Here is a 20,029-nt window from a genome sequence, read left to right as displayed (position 1 = left end):
CCATGACATGTTTTATAAACAGAGTAAGGACCATACGCAGTGTTTTGTTCATTCGCCGATTAAATAAAAAGAAATAGAATAATAGCAGCTACAGTGTGTGAAGAGCATTACACTCACTGAGACTTGAGTCCTAGTGTCCATGAAAATGTGTCGTTCAAAACAATCAAATCGTGCGTAAATATTACACCACTAACAGAATTTACATGTACCGTCAATCCTTACATAAACACAGAGTTCTCCATTTTCTGTTGAGTATTTAAGCACAAGCGGGACAGCGGTTGCAATCGATTACCCAAGTTGCTTGATATGTTAACTGCGGTTTAGTTATGATGCAGTCTGACGGTGGGAGGTCTCTTGTCTAAAAAGGTCCGGAATATAATTTACATAAGGACGTAGTTGTCTTTAATACCAAGAACATAGGACAAAAACAGAAGAGATTTAATCTTGACCACGTGCCGACGATCGAACCCAGGTATTCTGAAGGAGAAGTGCAGACAAGCACCAGTGTGCTATTTTCCTTCAACTCGAGTGAAAGATTCAGATCCAACTACTTGGCACATCTCCTGTACATTAGCACCTGACAGGATCCTGTTGGCATTAAAGTGAAGTGCAGCACAAATGTCCTTGTATTAATGACTGGTGTGAGGGCTGAAATTATAGATAAAACGGAAAAAAACTGGTGAAAAACAATAAGATTTGAAAATATAATAGCCCGAGAATTCCAAAACATCTAATTGTAACCCTCTTCATACAATGAGAACGTATCGTTGCCTCGGGGCTGGGGGGGTTGAGCGAGTGAGCATCGCTCCTTCACCCCGCCCCCCAAGACAGCGCTCCTTCCTCTGACGGGGGTGGGGCGCCGATTTATGTTTTCGCGTCCACCTGAAAAATGTGTGGTTGCGCAACTGTGTTTACCCTTATTAACTTCCTTAGAATTTCCACCCCTCCCACTTTCTTAAACGGGGTCTTTTGTGAAGTGCGCATGTTCCAAACGCAAGTTAACAGTGCTGAAAAAAATAATTAAAATATATTTCATTTTATTTTTATTACGAAATGAAATACATATTATTAAAAGTTAAAATAGCACAGCATATTGAAATAACCTATTAAATAAATAAATATATAAGAGATAAATCACGTTTCTGCCACTTCCGGAGCAGAAAACCGCTGCTCTCTGTCGTACTCAAAGGGAATAAGACACCTCTCAGGTTCTGCCCCGTGCCGTTTCCAGGTAAGGACCTGCTCCGATTAAACCCTAATTTACTAATCTACAAAGGAAATGTTTACTTGCAATTTCTGTGGCAATTTGGCTAAAACATTAAGACTTTATTTACTTCATTGTAAGCTACATCGAAATGAGCCGCGATGTTTATTTAAATGCGCTGCTGCTGGTTGCAAAGACACGTTCTTGCGTTATGAAGCGTTGAAGGCTCATTTTTATCGGAAACACAACACCTCTGGTCCTAGTAGCGTCGGAACGGTTGTTACCGACTTTAAATGCTCGTTGGCATTGTGTGACCACCAGTGTCAAACTACTAAGGCTCTAATAGCTCACTTGAAGCATCATATTGTGGAAGGGCGTGTTGTGAATTGTCCTTTCAGAGGATGCAAAAAAGTTTTTCATGTGAAGTCCTCGTTTACTGCCCACATTTCCCGGAAACACAGAGATCTTGCAGATAATATCCATGACTCATACAAATGTTCTGGTTCTCAGTCATTATCTGTTCACAATGATCCAGATAACATCGAGTCGCAAGGAAATGAGATTATTTTACAGACAGCTCCAAATGAAAGTGATAATGATATTACTGAGGATTTCAGTGATCTTTTTTTTAGAAATGTCTCTCTATTTTACTTGAAATTGCAAGGGCAGTTTCTATTACCAGCTTCAACCATCCAGAATATTGTTGAGGAGATACAAAATATACACGAGTTGGGCCAGACATACTGTTTGAGCAAACTTTGGTCACTGCTAAAAAATGAGACACCATTATCAGATGAAGACATCACCAACATTTGTGAGTCTGTCAAGGGATCTGATCTATTCTCTATATGCCATACTGGGCCGATGAGGACAGCACACTCAAGAGTGCAAACCTTCAAAAAAAACTTCAACTATGTTGAGCCTAAGAAAATATTTTTAGGAAGAGATGAAAACAGAACAGATAGGTTTGCCTACTATGTTCCTCTGAGGAAGACTTTGAAATGTTTGTTGGAGTCTGATCTGTGGAAGAAATCAAGGCAGCACACGTCTGAGTCTCCTTCAGACATTTTAAGTGACATTAATGATGGTCAGATATACAAATTCAACAACTTTTTTGTGGAGAATCCATCATGTCTCAAGCTAATACTGTACCAAGATGCATTTGAAGTGGTTAATCCTTTAGGCTCAGCAAAGACGAGACATAAGATATTAGCCGTGTATGTGTCTGTTGCCAACTTGCCACTTCATGTACGGTCTGACACAGACCACATGTCACTGGTTTTATTGTGCAAGGAAAAAGATTTCAAGGAATTTGGGCATTCTAAAGTTCTTTCTGAGTTACTAGAAGACCTGAGGCTGTTGGAGGAAAATGGGATTGTAATGGTTGATGAAACGGTAGTTAAAGGAACTGTATTTTGCATTGCTGGAGATAATCTAGGCTCACATTGCATTGGTGGGTTCTCTGAAAATTTCAGTCGCACACAGCATTTCTGCAGATACTGCTTAATAACCCGATCAGAATTTCAGGGTGAGGACCCAAATGTGTGTGGACCACTCCGCACTATTGAGAGGTACAACTCTGCTCTTGATGAACTCCAGACAGCTGAGGAACCGGACGTAGAAGGTGTAAAGTTCAGGTCAATATTTAATTCTTTGAAATACTTTCATGTCTGTCTTCCAGGTTTACCTCCTTGTCTAGGTCATGACCTCTTTGAGGGAATTGTATCTTATGACCTGGCATTGTACCTGAAATATTTAATTAAGAAAAAGGGATGGTTCACTTACTCCACTTTGAACAGGCGCATTAAACAGTTCAAATATTGTGACTCTGATGCCTCCTCGAAGCCGTGTGAAGTCACTTATAACGCAGCAAAGCTCTCAGGACAGGCTACGCAGAACTGGAACCTTCTAAGGCTGTTGCCCCTCATTATTGGCGACAAAGTACAAGATACAGCAGATGATGTGTGGCAGTTGACTCTCCAGCTGAAAGATACTGTAGAGTTGATATGTGCTCAGAAAATTTCTTTGGCTCAGATTGCATATCTTGACGTTGTTATTCAAGAGTATTTGGAGACAAGAAAAGCGCTTTTCCCACAATGTAATCTAAAACCAAAGCACCATTATTTACGCCACTATCCAGCTCTGATTATAAAATTTGGACCCTTGATTAGACTATGGACAATGCGTTTTGAAAGTAAGCACAGTTATTTCAAGAGGTGTGCTAGACATTTGAAGAATTTCAAAAATCTCTGCCTCACCCTCTCTGAAAGACATCAGATGTTGCAGGCTTATGTTTCAGCAGGCCAAAGCGGTCAGACTATCTTACAGATTAAGTCTGGTTCTCCTTTTTACTCAACATTATACAGTAAATCAATTCAAGATGCAGTTAGGCAGTTTGACTTCACTGAGACCAACACAAATGTCTCATTTGAAATACTCTACAAGGGAACGTCTTACAAAAAAGGCCAATTTCTTGTAACAGGGAGCATGGAGGCAGTGGAGTTTGGTGAACTACAGCTTATATTGATAAATAATGAAACTGTCCATGTTCTGGTCTCGGTGTATATAGCAGAATTCCTTCCCGAGTATCACATGTACTCTGTTAGGAAAGATGATGAAAAGATGCAGTGTCTAAACATCTGTGACTTGATAGATTTCTATCCATTACCATCTTACATAAAGAATGGAAACAAAATGGTTCCACTGAAACACAGTGTGCTGTCACATTAAACCGGGGTTTTGAAAAGTTAAGTCCAGGACCCATTTGCAGCCTTTTGACTGTTTTCCTTTCTTTTATCTTTTGCCAATGACGATAATCCCCTAATGAAACAGTTTTACTAATCCAGCATGACTGATGGAGTCTTTAGTTTTAATTAAGGCAAAATGAATGCAGAAAACATTAACTATTACCACAAAACATTGCCTACACATTTAAAAGTTTAAAGTATCAAAACTTTTTGCATTCTCTTGTGAGGACCACATGTATCCAGCAAGCCCTGCTGCACCCAGATTTACTTTGAATGAATTTATTCAATTTTGGAGACCTTTAAAATGTCCATAGTGGATCACTTTTTCTCAGTTGAGTAAGAAAAACTGATTAGTTTTTCTTTTTAGCCTCTTTTTTTCTATCACTTTTTTTCTTTGGCCCTTCACTTCTTTCAACTTCAATATTTTGCACCTTAGGACAGAAGGTTTGGACACCGCCATACTAATGATGTTTTGGAAGAAGTCTTAGGTTGTTATTTTTGTGTTAACTGGAGTTCTTTAACTGTTTTGTTCTCAGATATGGATGATGACTCCCGAAGCCTCACACGCAGGGTTATTTATGAGGGGTTGGCAGATCTCCCAGTCTCAACTCTACAGACTTTGGAGGACACACTAGAATCTTTGGGGGTGGAGACCAATGAAGATTTTCAGTATATTAATGAAAATGATCTGAGATCTGTACTAACACCAATTCAAGCAAGGAAGTTACTGAAAGCTTCGAAACAAACCAGTAGGTACATTATTACAGAGATATAGCAGCCTATCTTTACCTTTTGTTCATTACTATATACCTTTTATCATATAGCACAGACCAGTGGAATTTCCAGTGAGCCATCTCTGTCGTTGTCATCTCCTTCTACAACCAGCACATCGTCTGCCTCTTCATTTTCTATACATTCCACGCCAGTAGATTGGGTTGACACTTTTCAAATTCCTTGGAACAGGTTTCCAGAGAACTTGATTGAGTGTTTTGAGAATGAGGCAAGGCCGAAACCCCACCTTCGAAGAGAAATGATTCGGATTGTTGTTGCTTCAATGATGGAGGTGTGTGCTTCTCCTCGCAAGCAAGAAACCACAGAAGTGGCGAAAAAATTGATAGCAAAATATCCACTTTCACTCCAAGATATTATTGAAGGTGATATAGTGGGCCCAGGGTATTATTCACTCGTCAAGCAACTACAAAATCGTATAGAAAATTTGAGACGGGTTTCAAAACCAAAAATAAGGAAGCGTAAAAACATGTTAGATGAAGATGGCACAGTCCCACCAGAGCAAAATGCAGCTGTTCAGGACATTTACGGTTGTATAAAGTGGGACATGGAAGTCATGCCAATCCAGGAGACAGCAGAGACACAGAAAGAGAAAAAAGTCAAATTGAAAATGCTAAGTGAAGAAAATAACTTAAATTCGGACGAGATAAGAGATCTTATGCAGAGAACCTACTACACTCAAAGGAAAGAAATAAACCAGGGAAAAGACCTACAAATTATGGTGAAGGAGTGGCCCTTCCTGTTTCAGGAAATTGGTATGACGATCCACTTCCAGGAGCTTACTGGAGTAAATCTACTAGAGACTTTCCATAAAAATCTCGAAAAAAAGGGTAAAAGACTTCTGGACTACTTAAGGACTGTCTCGGCCCACAAAATTAAACGAGTTCTTCAAACTGTCCGAAACCTGGATATTCTGAGAGGACAGGTCCAGGGCTGCTCTAAAGAGTTGAAAGATCTTGTCCTCCTCCTTCTGTCTCATTTCAATGACAAAGAGGAAACCCTCTTCCACTATGTAGATGAGACATGCCTAGCAGGAGAAGTAAAAGTGGACAACTTGCCTGTCACACCATGCTTGATTGTATGTGGTAAGTAAATATGAATATTCACTGAGTAATTTTAAGAAAGAAATATTACACTGGTTAAAGTTTGTATAAGACTAATTGTTTTCTGGAATATTTTTTGTCAGGAACCTCCTGTTATACTTCCAAGAATTTTATGCTTGGCATTGACGGCAATGTTGTGAATGACCAAATACCAACCTTCACATCCGCTATATGTCTAATGTTAGCAAGTTACTTTTGCTTCAACATTCATTATCCGACTCATCTGGCCTCCACACTTGATTTCATTCAGAGGTAATATTCTTTTGTTTTCCTTCCCTCATTTAGATGAAGTCATATTTCATTACAGTGGTTGATTTTCATGTATTGAATAGGTGCTTCCTAAACATCAATCCAGACCGGGGGACAAAAGTTGAAACCAAGAAGAATAAGAAGAACGTGTCAGTGAACCCAAGGGTCCTTACCCTAATCTCTGAAATCGCAGATCATGAATGGAGAGGGACATATTAAAATGGACATAATAGTCCAGCAGAAATGTAAATTCTGATTTCTTACACACCACTTATAGAGCAGAATACAAATTTCACTGCAAGAATATGGTTTGCAATCTGGATGGATAGAATTTACATTTAGTTTTCATATTTCTTAGTTTTAGGATCTATTGAATTTATTTTAACAGGCTTGCTGTATGTTTTGCGGTAATTATAAATGCCTGAATATGTAGACAAGTTCAAGACAACAGCTACTTTTGTTTCCATCATTGTGAGAGGCTGTTCCTTTAGTTCAGTAAAATGAGAGAAGAGTGACTTGTATTATTTATTTTAAAATTGTAGATTCATTTAATTTAGATGCTCCATTAATATCTCAGCCAGGACTGCAACTAATGATTCTTTTGGCTATCAATAAATATGACAATCATTGAAACCCATACAAAATTGCACTGTAAGTCAGTAAATTTACGGTAAAAAATTGTAAAATGCCAGCAGTTACTGACCAGAATATTCACAGCATTATACTGCCGTAGAAAATACATGGCATTATCATAACTGAATAAACATATATCCTAAATAATTGTGACAGTCACGAATGTAGAAAATACAGAAATATAGTGTAAAAATATAAGTAATTGTAAAGTTCTTAAAAAATTGTAATATTGCCAGCAGTTAATTACCCTAAACTTAACAGTAGCAATCAGCCAAAATTACAAATTTTGCTGATGTTTAGATCTACAATGTAAAAGCGTAAACAAGACTGCAAAATAATTTTTTACAAAGAACAGAATGCTGGTGTGATATTTTGGTTTCTTTTTTAATAATGCCTTTAATACACCAAACTGAAATCTCAGCAGTAGACCAGGCATCGATCTGGCGATCCACCGATTGCAAAGCAAACTCCTACAGCCAACGCCACCATCATTTATGAGAGCATTTGATCATTAACATTAAGAGAACTGTATGTTAGCCCCTCTTGCTTGAATGAAGCTGAAGTTGGTTTCCAATTGCTGCTTCCAATTTGGGAAATGGCTAAAGGGCAATTCCACCTAATTTTTCACTGCAATCAGCATCTTTAATTTACTCTAGCTAAAAAACTACAACACCTAGACTCTTCAAATCTGGACTAGATTATTCTCAACTCATATCAGAATATTTAAAACCAAGTGTGGGATTTGTAAAACCTTTATCTGATTTGTGAAACTTCAATAAAGAACAATTCTAGTGTTATCCAAAATCATACAAGTTGTAAAGTCACCCATCATTGAAGTTTCACAAATCCCACACTTGGTTTTGAATATTGTGCTATTAGTAGAGAATAGTCTAGAGCAGGGGTCCCCAAACTTTTTCCTGCGAGGGCCACATAGCTGTTCCTTTCTCTGCTCGGGGGCCGGTCTTAGTTTTTGGAGAAAGATACCTTAGAAACTTATTGTCGGCGGGGGGGGGGGGGGGGGGGCTGTTCTGTCTTTGAAACTGTCGACGGGGGGGGGGGGGGGTTGCTGACTACGACACATTCGCGGTCGCTTTTAGATAGATTTTTACCCAGAATGGAAATGGAAAAAACCGTGAGTGAAACGGTGACTGGGACTGACTAGTATATATTTGAGGGAAAGTTAGTTTAACATCTGCTCAAGAGCCCCCTGGTGGTTGAAGAGAAATCCACAAACCAGAAAATACAATATATGAAAAAATACACTGAATGCTCTCTGGTATGAGGAGGCGGGCCAGATCCGGCATTGCCAGACCAAATGACGCAGGCCGTAGTTTGGGGACCCCTGGTCTAGAGAGTTTTTCATTTTGTAATTGTGATAAATAGTAGGGTTTACAGTAAATGGAGACTGTTATTTGTCATGTAAACAAATAATTATCTAGTTTGCATTGCTGCTTGATCCTTCAGCATCAGCAGCAAGATTCTTTTAACTCTGTTCCTGTAGTGGTGTCCTGAACTCAACACAGTAAAGTCACTGTGCTAACTAAGGTTGCTAACTAGGGTGCTGAGAGCCCAGTAGGCCTGGTCCTTGTCAAGATGCTGCTACTGTCTTTGAAATCAAATTTCTGCTATTTTTGCACGTTCAGGAGGAGAAGGGCAACACATCACAGGTGAGTCCCTTTCACGGTTTCAACTGAAGTTAGCTAACTTTAACCAACTGACAAAGAAATGTGTAGTTTCTGAGCCATGCTGTTTATGTACATGCACTGCAGCTAGATATTTTTACTATATGGAACATTTAATCTTCACAGATGCAACACTTCCATTAATGTTTCTGTAGGAACGGCTGCATAGATTATATTTCTGGTCTACTTCAGACTACATGTGCTTAAAGTTATTGTTAATGGCAGAAGCAACTTTTTCCAAGTTTGGTTCAATAATTAATTTGAATTACTTTGAGTGTGAAATGTTCATGCATGCAAGTTAAATCTCTGAAGAACATGTTAGCTTTTGTTTCAATACTTTGGTAATACTTAGAAGTATAAAGCTTGGCATCAGAGATATTATTTAATATTTTCCTTTGACCTCTTGACTCTCACACCCAAAATACTTGCACTAAAGTCACTGGGTCCATGACAGTTGAAGGATTTGAAGATAAGAGAATTTAAATATTAATATTTTACAGCTTTTCTCAGTTTGGGTGCATCTCTCAGAACAGAATTGAAATTCTTAAAACTACCTGTTCAATCTTCAAATTACTGTGTCACTTCTGCACATCAAAAAAATTAGTTTTGCAAGTTTTGCTTTTGTACATCATGTAGCTGGTTATGTACACTTCTATGCTTTTATAATTGTAATTTGCTTTTATCGTCTTGATCAAAATATGTTAACCCTCCTGTTGTCCTCGGGTCAAAATGACCCGCCACTGTGTTAAACCCCCCCCCCCCCAAACAATCCCCTAAATGTAATTTTTTTAACTTGAGATTTTAAGACTTTTCCTAGATTGGCCCAGACAATAGAAAAAGTTCAGTGTTGCTTTTATTCTCATTTCCATGTAAGCTGTACAAAAAAAGGTACAAAGATGGTCTTCAGGTCAAAATGACCCGTGAGGCAAATGGAGTTGAAATCAAGGTCACAGAGTTATTTACAAACCATAAAATGTTACAAAGTTTTAGTTGTGTCTCAGATCAATCAGTAGCAGAAGTGAGCAGAGAGTGGAAGGCCAATTTTCCGAGCCACAATGCCAGTCAAACTCTTTCACACCTACTCAAGACTGATGCGATTTGATGACCGTGAATCAAGACCAGCAAGACGTATGACAGACAAACTTGCAGCCATAAGAGAGGTATGGGACAAGTGGGTGGAGCGGTTGCCCTACCTCTACAATCCAGAGCCTGATGTAACAGTGGATGAGCAACTGGTTCCATTTAGAGGTAATCTGTTTTCATATTTGTAATAAAAGTGATTTTCACTATTGATTTCTTTGACTGTTTTCTGTGACACTGATACTAATCACTGATGCTAATGTCTTTTGTCCAAAGGTTGTTGTCCTTTCCGGCAGTATATGCCCAGCAAGCCAGCAAAATATGGGATCAAGTCATGGGTGGCTTCTGAATCAAGCTATGCTTGGAAAATGCAAGTCTATACTGGGAAGTCAACCAGTGGATGCCCAGAGAAGAACCAGGGGTTGCGAGTTGTGCTTGATGTGACAGAGGGACTGAGGGGTCACAATGTGACATGTGACAATTTCTTCAACTCTTATGAACTCGGACAGCAGCTCCTGAAGAGGAAGATCACCATGGTTGGTACAGTTCAAAAGAACAAGCCTGAGCTCCCACCTGCACTGCTTGGGTCAAAGGAGAGAGAGGTCTTCTCCTCAAAGTTTGCCTTCACACCCACCACCACTCTAGTTTCCTACCTCCCAAAGAAAAACAAGAATGTAGTTCTTCTGAGCACACTGCACAAAGACGGCGACATTAGTGACCGTGAGGACAGGAAGCCAATCATCATCCTGGAATAAAACCGAAACAAAGGAGGTGTGGACAACCTAGATAAGGTGATTGGAGCATATAGCTGCAGAAGAATGACTGCCCGCTGGCCCCTGGTCATCTTCCACAACATCATTGATGTGTCCTCCTACAATGCCTTTGTGATTTGGAGAGAGATCAACCCAACCTGGATGTCTCATAAGCACAACAAGAAGAGGGTGTTCCTGGAGCAGCTAGGAAAGGCACTTGTAACTCCACTCATTGAAAGAAGGAAGCATGTCCCCCACACAGAAGCCTCAGCAGCAGTTGTGAAAGCTATTCAGAGTGCAGCAGCTCCTGATCAACCTGAGGATCCATCTACCACAGCCACTTCCTCAGCTAAGCCAAGTAAGAGGAAGAGATGTCAGTTCTGCCCTCAGACTGTAAAACACATACTGTGTGCTGCAGGTGTAAGAAATATATCTGCAAAGGCTGTGCACTTGCATACTGCCCTACATGTGCCAATTAGTTGAATGGGTTATGTTATTTTTCATATTTTTGTATTGTACATCCTCTTGTTCACTGGAGAAAAGTAAAAGAAAATTAGTCACTGTGATGAATAAAAATGCATTCGAAACTCATTTTGCACATTTTTTTTCTTAAGCTATAGAAATTCAAGTGGAGAGGGAAAAGTCAAGTATTCACACATTTTGTGGTGAGTGACAATATACAAGATAGAATTTGGTGTTTAAAATTCAATTAAGCTGCTTATATTGGGGGTTTATTGAAGACGGGTCATTTTGACCCGGAGGATAAAGGGTGTATACAGAAAATGAGGACAACAGGACAACAACGTGTCTGTGTTGAATTCTCAACTTCCAAAATAGCATCAGTTCATTGTGTAAGTCTTAACATGCATAAGTCTTAAAGTTGTCATAATGTGAATCATATATTAATTAATTTATATTCTATTATTTTCTAAATCTGTCCTGAATTGGTAAATTGCTCCCAAGTGAGTCCTGAGTTTCTCTAACAGGTCAGTGTATGAACCATTAGCTCAACCAACGATCAACCAGTTTTCTGAAACAGATTGGAGGTGCATCTTGTGAACCATCAGTTGGCAACATTATGCTCTATATAGTCAGAACACAACACAATGTTACATGTCTGAGAACTGATGAACAAGTATCTGGGCAGAGTGAACAGCCAGAGAGAAGAAGAGGAGTGAGGCTGAGGAGGAAATAGTTGGGAGGAAAGCAGAAGAAGAGTCAGAAGAGGCTGAGGACATCTGCCAGTTTCCATCAGTCCAACATCAGGACATGGCTGAGACCCACAACATGATGCTGATGGAGGTCCTCCCACCCTACTGTTCATTCCTTAACCCCACTGAGGAAAAAAGATTCCTCAGTGGAGTTAAGGAACAAAGTGACTATGGAAATTAAAATGTAATGTAATTTCTACAGCACTGTACAGTTTTCCTTGAGGAGATTGTCCTGTGGCTCCTTTTCTACTTTTTTTGTTCTCTGCATTTCTGTCTTTTTCTTTCTGAATCACCATGGCATGGTCCATGAATAAATTATAGCAAAAGCGTAAATCAGTGTTTCTCAATCCTGGTCTTCAGCGTCACCCTGTCCTGCAGGTTTAGGTATTTCCCTTCTGCCACACACCTGAATTGTATCTCTGGATGATTAACAAGCTTCTGCAGTACTTGATTGTCATCCAATCATTTGAATCAGCTGTTCTGGAGTAGAGGCACATCTAAAACATGCAGAGCAGGGGGGCGTTGAGGACCAGGGTTGAGAAACACTGGCGTAAATGATCCTTTTGTAGTCTCTTCTCATGACTAATCGATTTGACTGTCTTATCTGTACATAGAGAGACTATAACTTATTATTTTGAGTCACTGATATGTTAACAGACAGGATTTTAAGAGCTGAACTAAGGATTTTGAAAGCAAACAAATGCTATTTTTCCTGTTTCTACAAATTGTTTTGAGAAATGCGCTTACTGTTTTGTAAATGCCAACAATGACTCGAGAAATGCACCAAAAGTGACTGAGAAAAACTAACCTAGCATAAATTGTCTCAGCTGTATCAATTTGTTTGCCTGTATGAAAAGTGTTCACATTTACAGCTTTGTTTCTGCTAGCTTGCAGGAAATGTAACTTACATAAATGGTTGAAGACAACCTATTGGCCTTCATGAGACTCAGATAAATGGTGAGTATCTATTTCATAAATTGCCTAAAACAGTTATATTTGTTTTTATTTGTTTTTTGTTTGTGTATTTTGTCTGGTTGCAGACCAGAGGATCACACCTGTTGACAACAAACAAAGGTTTAACTACTGAATTTTCAGTCAGAAATGATCACACCACCTGGTTGAAGTACCTGTGTCCATATGCAAGTCAACAAAGGTGAAACAAACATTTAAGCGAATAAGATGTTCATGTAGTGCATCTTTCTAACTTTTTCTTTTTGTTTTCCAGCAGAGAGGAAACACCCGATTGACAACATGCGAGTCTCAATTTCAACCTGTGACTGGGAAGACTACAACCATCCTGAGCAACGTCTGATCTCAGCGACTTGTGACTCTCAACCCAGAACAAGAATCCTTTTATCACCATTTTGTCTTCTACAATATGTTATCTCTTATGTGGACACATACTGTTTGTTTTGTTTTTGTTTTCCAGATCTCAGTAATACCGTGAGGAAACTGGACATAAAATAGAATCAGTTCTTTTTTTAACTTGACTTTTTAAATAGAAATTGTTTCTTTAAGTGGATTACTCGTAATCTGTATTTTTGTTTAATTAGAAATTATTTTCTTTATAACTTTCTGTATAGAAATGCTTGACAAGTTACACTTCCTTGGTTGTTGTACTATAATTTGTATGGTAAAATTCTGGTAGGAACAGAGACCAGTAATTTACCATAAGTTTTTTTTGGGGGGGAGGGTTTACAATAAAATGTCAATATATCATACAGTCTGGATGTGTTTTTCACTCATGTAGATATTATGCCTCAGTCAGCATGACCGTATTTACTACGGCAAAACCACATTTTATTTTTTTTAAAATATTTTAGGAAGTACGGTATTTTACCGTATATTAAAAATACGGTAAAATCCTGCATGTACAAAATACGGTGAAAAACTGGCAGCTGTGGTTGCCAGAATTTTACCGTATATTAAAATTACGGTAAAATCCTGCATTTACAAAATACGGTGACAAACTGGCAGCTGTGGTTGCCAGAATTTTACCGTATATTAAAATTACGGTAAAATCCTGCATTTACAAAATACGGTGACAAACTGGCAGCTGTGGTTGCCAGAATTTTACCGTATATTAAAAATACGGTAAAATCCTGCATTTACAAAATACGGTGACAAACTGGCAGCTGTGGTTGCCAGAATTTTACCGTATTTTAAAAATACGGTAAAATCCTGCATTTAGCAAATACGGTAAAGAACTGGCAGCTGTGGTTGCCAGAATTTTACCGTATTTCAAAAATACGGTAAAATCCTGCATTTAGCAAATACGGTAAAAAACTGGCAGCTGTGGTTGCCAGTTTTTTACCGTATTTTAGAAATACGGTAAAAAACTGGCAGCTTTGGTTGCCAGAATTTTACCGTATTTTAGAAATACGGTAAAAAACTGGCAGTTTTGGTTGCCAGACTTTTACCGTATAAAGACGGTAAACTTCTGGCAACTCAGCTGCCAGTTTTTTACCGTAAAATGAGGCCGTTTTTTTTTACAGTGTAGATACCAAACGACATTAACTTATTCCCAAAAAAACATCTGAGTGTTTTTTTTAAGCACTTTATTACGTTATTTCTAGAAAAAGTTGAGACTCAAATGAACTTATAAAAACACAAATCGTGAATTTTCTCAAGATAATTTGTTTGCTGTGACAGTTTTCTGTATATTTTTGATGGTTGGCGGTTTGGCAGTGGGAAGTCAAAGATCTCATGTAACACATGCTGTCAAGACAGTCAGATTTTAAATAAACTCAACACAAATGGGAGAACCAAAGACAGATTAAAATCAACCAGACCTATCAATAGTAGAGGCTGCAACTGTAATGCTTTAAATATAATTTACAAAAGATTTGGTCAGAGTCGAACATAGAAAAGTAGCTGTCACAGTAAAACCACCCTGAAAACAGAAGACAATCTGATGAGACGGATTTAAGATTCTAGTTAAAGTTTTCTGTCTCTTGTTTGTTTGACTGCTAACTTTGTGTGTCAGTCAAATCCTCCTGTTGGATAAAAAGTAATATATATACTGTCTCTTTGAATTTGAGTTAAAGTTTCAAGGATACAGCAAGAGAAACATTAGAAAAATAATTTCAAAGTAAACTTGAAAATGAGGTAACAGTTCAGCACAGTGAAACTTGAACTCTTCCATATCAGAGTCCTGTACTATGAAAATATAAATAAAAACATAAATCTGTGCTCAATAAGAGATGTGTTTTTATTTGTCTCTCTTTTGTGCTTAAAATGCTCTAAAGTCAAGGCAAAACTTTTCTTTTGCCTATCACTACACTTACGACAGACAAATTATACAAATTAAAGTTCCAAGCAGGGCAATAAATCAATAATAATTAACATGTGATCAATATCAGTAGATAATATGTCAGTTTGTTGAATAATTTCTCTGAAAGAGGAAAGACTTTAGCTGCTCAACCTCTCAAGCAAAGCAGGGTTGGCATAATAAACTAACTCTCTCACTCTTTGGTTGCATGGCAACAAGTTAGTAAATAAAAACCAAGAAGTAAGAAAATAGGCACCCCAACATTATTTTTCAGTTTGTATCTTTTGGTTTCTCGTTGTAATGAGTTCTTTGGTGTTTTCTGTTGGTCCGTGCAATTCCACGCACGACCGCTGGAGGCGCTGTCGCGTTGGTGGTATAAGAAAAACTGACGGAAGCTCAACGTGTGTGTCTCATATTTTCTGTATCACAGGTCAGTAAAAATTTATTTTTATGCATACATATTGATGACCTTTGGGAGTTAAAGAGCTGACTAGAGAGTCATGTTGTCCGGTTTGTGATGAGTATTGTGTAGAAAACGGGACATAGTTCTGGAGGCTGGTTTATGCTAATGCTAGCGGACTTTGTTCCTGTGTATTGAGCTAGCTGAGAAACAGCTGAAGGACTGTTGAATTCATATTGAACTGGTTGGATTTTGTACATTTCAAAACGATTTACAGATAAATTACGCTATTTTAATTGTTTTATCTGCAAAATGGCGTTTCCTTCTCAAAAACCAGCAAAACCATATTGTACGACATTCGTAACTAATGGCTCTCTTTAACAACCACACCAAGAAAAAAAACCTGTGAAAATTTTTTTCTTTGCATTTTTTTTTACCCTAGGGTGACTCATATACACAATCAATTTTTTTTTTTCAACAGACCTTGTGGTTTTTAAAATATTGATCTCTACCAAACAGTTGAGATGTCACTTAATGGTTTAAGTACATGACGTAATAACAATAACAAGTACAGTAGATAAATTAAAATAAAATGCTAATTTATAAAGAAATAAACAACAAAAAATGTTTGGGGCATTGGATACAGTTTATTTCTGTCAAAATGCCACAAAACACTGGTTTTAATTTCAACCAAGGAAAACATTGCGTCAAACAAGGAAATATTGCATTTTTAATCTTCCCATCTTGACTGTATCTGTATTAAAGTGCAACAGCACAAAATTCTCACATTCAATCCACTTCTGATTATAGGTAACAGTGCAAAACATTCATTTTTACATTCAAAAAGGAAAAGAAAATACTGCAGAACAATAGAAACATTTTTTTCTTTTATATCTCAGCACACCTTTTCTGTTTTGGTGCAACAGCATGTATTTTGGGACACAAGTGTCACGTGTCTGGAGGATTGATTGAACTAGTGTTACTTGTTTTCATTTAAACTTTGAAAAAACATGGCAAACACAGAAAAACATTACCAGACATATTAAAACATCACATTTCCAACCTTATCTATGTGTTTGCAAAACAGCGTTCTTTTTGTGCATTAGGTGCACTTTACCTCTGGTGATATAACTTAAAGCATTCCTGGTTTGCATTCAAACAGAGGAAGACATTACATTTCACACTCCCTTTGGACACAGATTGCATCTCCCTCATAAATGAATGTATCGCCGTAACAGCTGGAATCTCCTCCTTGGCATGATGTCAGTGATCAGGTCGAAGCGTGATTCACGGTGCCAGTAGTCCTCCAGTGACGGGAAATTGAAAACACCCATACAAAGAAGGATCGCTAGGAAATGCTCTATCTCTTCAGGACTAGTCTTGATTGGATCCCCCAACTCTTGAGCAGAGTACAAATTGGTGTGATGTGCGATATGTTCAATCATCTCATCAGTGAAGAGCATTTTGAAATACTGGAAGGGTGCGGGCACAGCTTCAGGGGGTTCAAGTCTTGAATTAAGAACCTGGAACTCATCAATGTCTTCCTGCTTCCAGATTCTTCTTGTGCTTTTCTTGGGGCTTGGGGTGTAACTTGGGTCGGCGTTGTCATTTGGCTGCTCCAAGGGAACAGTTTTTAGTGTGTGTTTCCCTTTCCGGCTCCTTTTACGAGGTAGCTGTGTAGAAGATCTGCTTTTTGTGGGAGCCTCCTCTTCATCCAGGGATTCAGAAGAGCTGTCTCCAGTATCATCTGCTTGTGTGGGCTGATAATCAGGATCGTCTACTTGGTCATCATCACTCAGATCACCATCAGATTCTTGAGGATTTTCTGGTACAAGGGTGAGAAGAGTGCGTGGCTTTGCACCATAGAAGGATTTAGTGTCCCTCTAGTGGTGGTTGAAAAGTTAAAATTAGTTAGTAGTTGTAAAAATTATGATTTCCCCACATTTATTCTAAAATTTTACCATATTTGCTAATATCAACTCAGAAAGTCACAAAAATTATTTTGTAAGATAATGATGTTATAATTATTCTTAGTGTATAACACTGTAATAACACTTATTGTTTCATATTTACACCAATAGATGAAAATGACTTTTGATTTTATATCAAAAAAATTAAATGTTAACTACATTAGCTTAATTTGCTACATTTACAATAAAGTGACAAATGAACCGTTTGGTCAAGCGTCTTTTAAAAAAATGATTAGACCTTTAATTTAGCTTTTTAGGTGGTATCAAGTAACATAATTCTGTTTAGTAAGGTCTATAACGCTATCATATGCCAGAAAACTATTCCTACCTTTCAAAGTTTTACCACAACCAGTCGATATTTGTGACAGATCTTTGTGTTTCTGACTTCCTGGTTGGAGGGGGGAAGAAGAAGAATACTATTTAAAGAAATAGTGCCCTCTAGTGGATTTCTTTAGCATATCGTACCTCAACCAAGCGGCAGAGATGGCTCAATCAGGTTAAGCTAAGTTAGGCACTCCTCATATTGAGATATAGAGACCCAAAATGTGCTAAACCATATGGTTGAGTGGGTAGTTAAAGGTTAGTAAAGAGACGCAGCATTAAAGGACCATTACACCTTTTTCAGTTCTGTATTTCTTTGTGTAGCAGATAAAGTATTCTTGCTCTGTAGAACAATACAGTTGTAAGCTAAGATGGTTAAATATTAAAGTATATTTTATCTGTGCAGAACAGAGGTCATGAAGGCTATTAAAATGGCTCAAAGCAAATTCATGTATTTTTATTTGGATTGTTAAAAATACAAAAGATTTGAAAATATGGAGTTTGTTCATTGTACACAAGAAGAATAAATCTTCCTGTTAGATGCTGATGGAAGCTCAACGTGTGTGTCTCATCCTTTCTGTATCACAGCATCACACGTTGAGAGAAGATCATTTTTCTACATTACCCTCAGCCACTCAAGGTTGCAGGGTGACACTGGCACAGCAGCAGTTTAAGTTTCTCCACTGTGCCTCTTCACCGCTTAAAAATAAAAACAACGGCGTGGAGTGAAAAAACAAAATGAGTAGATTCAGAAGAAACTGCGGGTAAAACAGGAAAAGTCACATCACCAGTCTGGCAGTATTTCAGATATTTAAAACAAAAAAAAATTAGTTATAATGATCAATATCGACTAGTGTGAAATCTTTATATCGTTCAGCCCTATAGTTCCAAGCACTTCATTTAAATCTGTATTACTATTGACAAAATATGTATATGATTGAATTAATTTCTAAAATTGATCAATTTTTGAGTTACTTCTGACTTACCATTCAGAAGTAATGGTAAGGAGGATGTGTTTTTTTGTTTCAAGTGTTTGGTGTGCTGTTTACATAAAAAGAAAATGTACTATAGATTGTGAAACAGTGGTAGCCTCTCTTATTCCAGCTCATGCCTATTTATATTCAGTTAAATAAAACTTTTATTTGTCCTTAAGGAGCAGTTTATGCGTACAGCTCAAACACCAACACTAAAAACATCATATTTAAGGGATTCTGCAGGATTTATGTTGTAAACCTTCCCATCCCATATTGTCTAAAGTTTGTCTAACAGCTTGATTTTAATCTTCATTTACAAATGTGATTCTCATGTTGGTATAAGAAGGCTTATTTAATTTCCTGAGTGGGTTCCCTTTAATAATCTCTAATCTACAGAAATTCAGTGCTCTCTAATCCTTGGACCTCTTAACCAGTTAATTGTCTAATTGTTTGAGTCCAGATCCGATGCCCGTCTTCCTCTAAAGCGCTCACATGAGGGCTGGCTCACTGGTCATTAGCCCCATTGTCCTGAACCCAAAACATGCCCAGCAAACAGAACCGCCCGCACTGCTATGACAGCCTCCAGCAGACACACTTATTGTAAAATGGGAGCTTACGTTTGGCTAATGAGGTTCAGCTGTCCAGTCAGTTTCACTCATGTGCATCTCCTAATCTGGAGACGGGTCTGCGAGGATGAGGGGGATTTCAGATAGCAGAGGACTAGCCCAGGATGTCAGCGTTCAGGATGGGTGACAGTGTTATTCTCTGCCATCTGTTTCCCAAGCGGCGGTCCAGGAGGGCTGTGTTGAACACACAGCGCTCCAGGCTACATGACTGGCATTGCAGCATCACATTTACATAACTAAGGGTCAGCCGCAGAGGTCTGGATATGCATATACAAAAACGACTTTCTTACTGAAGGAACGGGCAAAAATCTGGTTCTCATTGTTCATCTAAATGATTAAAATATCTTCCAGAACAAAAGCTGAAATCTTATCTTCCTGCATCAGTACAAGGATTTATTTTCTTTGATATTAAAGGTGACCTGTTATGCAAAATTCACATTTTGCATGTTTCTGTTCTTCCATTTGTGCCTCAGCTGCCTAAAGACAACCCAAGCACTAAAAAAACGTTCAGCTTTTTTTTAGCAATACGTTAATGATTTTTGGTGTCCGGAAAATGAGCCGTTTCAAAAACCTCCCGATTGGTAAGTCACATTACTGTTACCTAGCAACCCCAGCAGAACATAAGCACTAGCAAAACATGTTAAATGTCTTATTTAGCTCAATAAACTTTTATAAAACTTTTAAGGGGCCCTATTATGCAAAAGTCATATTTTGCTAATTTTTATGCTACCATTTAAGTCTGAACTGCTTCTAGTAACAGTTAAGTGTTTTGTTAATATTTTTTGGTGTGTGGATATTAAACCGTTTCAACACCTCCAATTGTTGAATCACTCTTAAGAACCCAACTTAGCAACCCAAGCGGAGCGCCAGGACGTTTAGTCAGCTAAACGGTTTTACAGTTGTATGCACTGTACAATGGCTGCTGGAAAGGCCTAGTGATTTGTTGTTGACTTACCATTCAGAAACTATTTGCTGTATTGTTAAATGTGCAGGAGGCTCTACTTCTGCTTTTCAAGA

The 20,029-nt window shown here is 38.1% G+C and overlaps 2 protein-coding genes and 1 long non-coding RNA gene across 3 annotated transcripts; all 3 read left to right on the top strand.

Annotated features, from left to right (window-relative positions):
* Positions 1-1,160: 1,160 nt before the first annotated feature.
* LOC111606876 lies at positions 1,161-7,074 on the top strand. The gene is made up of 5 exons (XM_023328257.1): positions 1,161-1,231; positions 4,488-4,700; positions 4,776-5,825; positions 5,927-6,095; positions 6,176-7,074. Exons 2-5 carry the CDS (start codon positions 4,490-4,492, stop codon positions 6,309-6,311), a joined length of 1,566 nt encoding a protein of 521 aa, XP_023184025.1. The 5' UTR covers positions 1,161-1,231; positions 4,488-4,489; the 3' UTR covers positions 6,312-7,074.
* A 2,246-nt stretch (positions 7,075-9,320) lies between these two features.
* Positions 9,321-10,804, top strand: LOC111606882 (piggyBac transposable element-derived protein 3-like). The gene is made up of 2 exons (XM_023328273.1): positions 9,321-9,655; positions 9,764-10,804. Exons 1-2 carry the CDS (start codon positions 9,463-9,465, stop codon positions 10,240-10,242), a joined length of 672 nt encoding a protein of 223 aa, XP_023184041.1. The 5' UTR covers positions 9,321-9,462; the 3' UTR covers positions 10,243-10,804.
* Positions 10,805-12,259: 1,455 nt separating this feature from the next.
* Positions 12,260-12,858, top strand: LOC111607096. Its single transcript, XR_002752303.1, has 3 exons — positions 12,260-12,407; positions 12,491-12,603; positions 12,676-12,858. It is a non-coding gene; the product is annotated as an uncharacterized LOC111607096 (long non-coding RNA).
* The last annotated feature ends 7,171 nt before the right edge of the window (positions 12,859-20,029 follow it).

This window comes from Xiphophorus maculatus, chromosome 23, assembly GCF_002775205.1.
Source record: "Xiphophorus maculatus strain JP 163 A chromosome 23, X_maculatus-5.0-male, whole genome shotgun sequence".
Lineage (NCBI taxonomy): Eukaryota > Metazoa > Chordata > Actinopteri > Cyprinodontiformes > Poeciliidae > Xiphophorus > Xiphophorus maculatus.
The sequence above is the reverse complement of the archived record's forward strand: the minus strand, read 5'-3'. Positions and strand labels throughout refer to the sequence as shown.

What these genes read in the sequence shown, in the direction of transcription:
- LOC111606882 (XM_023328273.1), top strand. Translation starts at nt 9,463, where the DNA reads ATGCCAGTCAAACTCTTTCACACCTACTCAAGACTGATGCGATTTGAT. An exon ending in GCAACTGGTTCCATTTAGAG is followed by an intron (nt 9,656 to 9,763) that starts GTAATCTGTTTT and finishes TTTTGTCCAAAG; the next exon opens with GTTGTTGTCCTTTCCGGCAG.
- LOC111606876 (XM_023328257.1), top strand. Translation starts at nt 4,490, where the DNA reads ATGGATGATGACTCCCGAAGCCTCACACGCAGGGTTATTTATGAGGGG. An exon ending in GAAAGCTTCGAAACAAACCA is followed by an intron (nt 4,701 to 4,775) that starts GTAGGTACATTA and finishes TTTATCATATAG; the next exon opens with CACAGACCAGTGGAATTTCC. An exon ending in ACCATGCTTGATTGTATGTG is followed by an intron (nt 5,826 to 5,926) that starts GTAAGTAAATAT and finishes ATTTTTTGTCAG; the next exon opens with GAACCTCCTGTTATACTTCC.